The following is a 6,050-nucleotide window of genomic DNA, read 5'->3' on the forward strand; positions in this document are numbered from 1 at the left end:
TGCGATTAATGCTATGATTCCGTCCATAAGTATTCCATAGTCCCTACTCGTTCACCTAGCCTCTCTGTCTCATTAATTATTCTTTTCGTTTTAATATGTTTGACTTATTTCTCTTTTTAATTAATTTATTTGAAAATCTTTATTCTTTTCATATTTTATAAATAAAAATAATCTATAGATATGTATTTGATAGTAAATTGAAAGTTGAATTGTTTCTATAATATTTTTCTTGAGATCGACTAAAAAGGAAAGAATGTCACATAAAATTGAATGAAAGGAAAAATATTTTTATATTTTTAACAACTTTTCAATTTCAAATTTTCACGTGACGTATTAAAAGTTATTACATTAAAGAATATTATTGATTTTTTCTGCGTATCTTTAATTTAAAATTATAAGATATAAAAGTTTTAATTTTTATAATCATATCAAGTTAAAATTGATAAATTAAAATGGCGGGAGTAATTTATGGTGCAAAGCATTTAGTTCAACCGCAGTTGGTTATATGATCAGTCAATGGGTCACCACTCATTTATATTATTCACGGCGTTCACATTTCCTAGATATCTGAGCTGGTTTATGTAAATTATACCTGTCAACTTTTTAATAACATAGTGAGTTTACCATTTTACCTCTATTAATTATGAAATTGATGAATTTTTTTATATTTTTAAAAGTAATTAATCATTTAATTGAGAATATAATAGATAAAAAAAATTATTCTTTCTTGATTTATCAAAATTGACAAGTAATTAGGGATAACTATAAAAGAAAAAGTGGATAAGTAATTAGGGATGGAGGGAGTATATGCCTTATTAACCCACCCCACCTCACCTGACATTTTCTGGCGACACTTTGTTTTACTATAGTATTTATTTTTTATTTAACATAATCAAATATTTTAATTTGATTTTTTAATATTAATTACTCATTACAAATTATTTTTCAAGCTTTCGAAAACTATACATGAAGTGCAACTGAGAGTTGAAGCGGAGCTAGGTGAGGTTCATAAGTTCGGACATTCATAAATTCTATATTTATATTAGAAAATTAAATAAATATATATGTTTATAAACTTGTGAAACCTATTATAATTCCGAAAATTTCAGACTAGTTTATTTTTCTAAGAAATAAATTATCTTGCAGCATAGCAATAGTGCGTGTCTTCTCCGGCAGCTTAGTACGGCGGTCACCGTCGGTTCAAAGCAAAAAGGGTTTAATATGTAGCTGCCATTTCCAGGTAAGTCACTTCACGAGCGGAAGACACAAAGATCCAAAAAGACAGAGCATTATAATAATGTATTGTGTCCCCAACCCCTATCGCTGTCATTACAACTATTCCTATACGCTCACTTTCATGTCCATTATTTTCCCCCCTCCCTCACTCTATCTTCTTCTCATTCACAATCAATTTCCATTTGTCAGTTCCATCATCATAAAATCATAAATTTTATAATGCATGTATATTATTCTCTTTCCCATCTCATTATTATATAGCCTCGTTAAATCAACTTGTTTGCAGGAAATTGGTACGTAATTCCCAATTATGACTCGTCTTTTGCGATCTAAGTCGTATACTTTTGGCCGGGTTTCTGCTTCCAACTCTTCATCAGTTCTAGACTTGTCTCCTCATTGTTCCTCTCTCTATGATTACGAACAAGTAAATAAAGAAGAAGAAGAAGAAGAAGAAGAAGGGGAAGAGGGATTTTTAAGTCTGGACCCAAAGCGACGGAGTCGGGTTTCCGGTGATGAGCGGGGACGTCAGAGCCATGACAATAACCAATCACCAATTCTGGCGGTTTTGGTGACGGCGCTCCGGAAGTCGTTGGTCACTTGCAGTGTGGATAGAGATGATGTAGCTAACATGGACATTGGATGGCCCACCGATGTCTGTCACGTTTCTCATGTTACATTTGATCGCTTCAATGGCTTCCTTGGCTTGCCTATTGAGCTTGAGCCTGAAGTTCCCTGTAAAGTCCCTAGCGCAAGGTTCCTCTTTAATTTCCTCCTCTTCAATTTCTTATTTAATTGAAATATTAATGTTTAAGGAGGTGAGTTTATCTTACCCAGATCTGGGAAGTTTCTCTTCTATGGAAAACTACATTCTCATTTGATTTATCTAGCTTACAGCCTGCTAGCAAATTGTTTATGAAATTTGGACTGAACAGAGTGGAATCGATGCAAATGATTCATATAGATAGTCTCAATGAGTTTGACATTGAGTACATAAATGCTGTTTGAGTTTACTTGTGAAAAGTGATAGTTCAGATGTATTTAGATCTAATGCTGGGCGAAAATCAAATGCTGAATCTGTCTTCCTTCTTATCTATTACATCAGCATAGAGAATTGTCCATTGTTAGGAAAGGAATTGTTCTACTATCATCAGGGCTCTTAAATTAACATTAGAAACTGCTATTTGGTGATTTTTATTGTTTCAGCTACTGTTGGTTGTACATGTTCACCTGACTATTCCTATCGTCTTGCTCATTTTTTTGTGCTGATTCTTTATGCTGAAAACATTTAATTCTCTCATTTTAATTGTATTTTGCAGTGCAAGTGTTTTTGGAGTTTCTGTCCAGTCAATGCAATGTTCATATGACCAAAGAGGAAACAGTGTGCCAACAATACTTCTTGAGCTGCAGAGTCGTCTGTATACTGAAGGAGGCCTACAAGTATTGTTCTTTCTCTGTACTTGAAAAATCTAAAATATGGCTATTGGCATTAAATATGCTGAAACTTGCAGTCTTTTCTGCATTTGGTTGAAGGTAGAAGGAATATTCCGGATTAATGCTGAAAATAGTCAAGGAGAAACTGTGAGGAACCAGCTGAATAGTAAAGGCGTAGTTCCATATGGAATTGATGTTCATTGTTTGGCAGGATTGATTAAGGTAGCTTTAACATATTCATCCATCTCCATTTGTTACTGAGTTTTACAAGTTGTAACTAACAATTAGAATAGATGCTAGCAAGATTTTGAAGCTCTGAATTCCAGTTTCAAATACCCACCTTTGCTATGCCTAGCCTGTCAAAGTACTTTCCCAGTCTATTGTCTCATATGTTATGCTAAATGGTGTATGGAAAATCCATTTTACCTCTGGAGTTCATTACAGGATCGATTAGAAAAAACAATTGGCAGCATCAAAGATTTGGTATACAAGTTCTGGGTTTGAGCAAGAATGGAAAATCAAGTAAATGTGTTGAAAACGTAACATGCATTTCAGCCTTTTCTTTAGTACATCCTTCTTGTGCAATCTTTGAAAGTGAAAAAACTATGAAATTGGTCAACAACAAAGATGAGCATTCAAAGTGCTTTCCGTGCTATTATTGTCCAAAGAAGAATATCTTAGGTCTTAGTTTCTCAGTTCCAACTCTTTCTGTACATGAGGTAAATGCACTATGTATTGCTTGGGACAAGATACTATATAAGTTTATACTAGTCAAGATAGTTAAAGCTTATTGAACTTCTGTCATAGAGAGGTTTTGTAGTATGGCTTGTCGTTCTGTGCTCAGGTTGGTAAATTCAATTCGTGGTTGTTGTGTTTGTCTTTTGGTTACAAAACTAGTAATCTATCTCTGAACTGCCTTTATTTCTTGAGAGAAGTTCCCCTTGTATTATATACGTCTCTCAGGGGCTGGAAAAGTACACCAAAAGAGTTTTCTATGGACACTTTGTTTTTGTTTTCAGATGGACCCCTTAAATAGCTATGTAACCCTTAATTCAGTGACGATCTACTTGGCCCAGAAATATAGTCTTTACTATTCTTATATAATTGATGAGCCAACACTTTATGCTTTCAGGCCTGGTTTAGGGAGCTGCCTACTGGTGTACTAGATTCTCTAACCCCAGAGCAGGTGATGAATTGCAACACTGAAGAAGAGTGCACCCAACTAGTGAACTTACTTCCTCCAACTGAAGCTGCACTGCTTGACTGGGCAATCAATTTAATGGCAGACATTGTGCATAATGAGCGTTATAACAAGATGAATGCAAGGAATATTGCCATGGTGTTTGCTCCTAACATGACTCAGGTACTTGAGAACTTCTCAGAAGTGTATCTATTACATAATGTTCTCCTTCTCGAATGCATGTTTGATGGAAACTAAGTTTAAAGGGTTGTTTAGCTTAACCCAGATGTCTAAATTGGGAACGATATGGTATGCTTTCAGGTGATTGTGTTTCATATATACTAATAATGGGATAGCAAATCTCTTGCAGATGGTTGATCCTTTGACTGCACTAATTCATGCAGTCCAAGTAATGAACCTCCTTAAGACGCTTGTTATAAAGACCCTTCATGAAAGAGAAGAATCACATGTGACATGCCAAATGCAGTCACCACGTGCTAACATTTCCAGTTGCATGGTAGATTATCTCTCAACACAATCAAATGGAGTACTTACTAAAGAGCCAGCTCTGGATGGCTACTCTCACAAAAAACAAACTGCTGGTGAACTCTCAAGAAGTGCCACTTTAGACAGTACAGAATGCGAGTCAGGGGAGCAATTCTGGAACTGTAGGAGTACTACAAGTGATGCTGGAGAGGAATGTGATTCCGTTGTGAAGACCTCTCCAGACGTTACTCACAAAAGACAAACACTAGAGAGTAGGTTTAGAGAGGGATTTGACACTGGGGAGGCTGAGAACACAGTGTTTAGACTTAGTTTAAGGAAGGGAATGCAAAAGCTATGCAGGCATCCTGTATTTCAACTGAGTAAGCCAGTAAAGAAGAGCAGACTTATCGGGATTGTAAATAGTAGGAGAGGAGGCAGAGAAGCATTGGCATGAAACGGGTAACCTCAGGATGGGATCTTTGTTATCACTTTGTCCTTAATATTTGCTGCAGTTTGTACTAATATTGGTATCACTACTGTTTGTCCAGAATTTAGTGAGAGAAGCATATTATTCATAGAGTGTTCCAGGTACTAACATGTAGTTTGATGAACATATTGATAGAGGTGTGCCTCAAAAGTATAATTTGTTGCTTCATTTGCCAGCCTACTGTAGCGCCTTAACAGCAGCACTGGAGTAGTGCAAAAGAAGGAGAAGTATGTATAATTGGTGGTGTTAGACTTAAACTTTAGAAATGTGAGCAGAAAGCAGTATTGTTTCCATTGAAAAACTCATAGTATTTGGTGGATATATATATACCTCTGTGATTTTTGCCTCCATAATATTGTGTGGATTGATAAATAACATGTGCAATTTTTTTTATAGTCTTCATACAAGGTTGGAGAAAGCCCAAGTTATAACTAGACCTTCTCTGATGGCACAAAATGATGAAGTTTTTAATATATTAATTTTCTCATTCAAACTATAGAGTAAAATTTGTCCTAATACTTGCTCTAAAAGAAAAGGACAAATACTCTTTAAAAAGAAGTCATATTTATCCGTGTTAATCTTCATGTTCTATCTTATTTTTCCTATGCAAGGCCTATATGGTCCACATATTTGATATGTTATATATTGAAAAAAATATATTTAATACTATCTTCAATAAGGCTATTATGATTATTGTTCAACCTAATGAAAACACGTTGAGGAGGATCGTGTAACTTACTTGAATTATGTTTTTTATTAATATGCTTTGAATTTTTTTATTAATTTAATATTGTTATATCAACTATTCATATATTTTATTTTTAAAATAACAACGCTTATAAAAAAAAATTGTGTACCCAAGACAAAGGAGTTTTTATAATTTTATTTCTTTATCATAAATAATGTATGTGGTTCTTTTTACATACTTGATATCAATAAATTTGTGAATTTAGAAATTCATTTGAACCAATCGAACCTTCTTGAACGGTTTCTTTTTAAGAACTAAAAAGATTTGTGTCAAAATAACAAATGTTAAGAAAATCAAAAGTACTTTGACATATAATAGATCTTGAAGTATTATTTTTATATGGTAAGCTTATACTCTAGTGGAATTGGCGAAAGTTATTCATAAAAAAAAACGTGAATAAAAATCTAACCATCTCCCTTTGCATAATCCATTAATCCACCAGTATTAAAAAAAAAAAAAAAAAAAAAAGGGGAAAAAAAAAA

General features: G+C 33.9%; 1 protein-coding gene across 2 annotated transcripts; it reads left to right on the top strand.

Annotated features, from left to right (window-relative positions):
• The first annotated feature begins 1,122 nt into the window (after positions 1-1,122).
• Positions 1,123-5,160, top strand: LOC102597681 (rho GTPase-activating protein 3). Of its 2 annotated transcripts, XM_006339700.2 has the most exons (6): positions 1,123-1,240; positions 1,523-1,989; positions 2,553-2,673; positions 2,767-2,889; positions 3,800-4,030; positions 4,218-5,160. In XM_006339700.2, exons 2-6 carry the CDS (start codon positions 1,547-1,549, stop codon positions 4,785-4,787), a joined length of 1,488 nt encoding a protein of 495 aa, XP_006339762.1. In that variant the 5' UTR covers positions 1,123-1,240; positions 1,523-1,546; the 3' UTR covers positions 4,788-5,160. The 2 variants fall into 2 exon arrangements, with proteins under 2 accessions (XP_006339762.1, XP_006339761.1); XM_006339699.2 differs by lacking the exon at positions 1,123-1,240 and having other exon boundaries at positions 1,291-1,989.
• The last annotated feature ends 890 nt before the right edge of the window (positions 5,161-6,050 follow it).

The sequence above is a fragment of the Solanum tuberosum genome, unplaced genomic scaffold (assembly GCF_000226075.1).
Source record: "Solanum tuberosum cultivar DM 1-3 516 R44 unplaced genomic scaffold, SolTub_3.0 scf00010, whole genome shotgun sequence".
Taxonomy (NCBI): domain Eukaryota; kingdom Viridiplantae; phylum Streptophyta; class Magnoliopsida; order Solanales; family Solanaceae; genus Solanum; species Solanum tuberosum.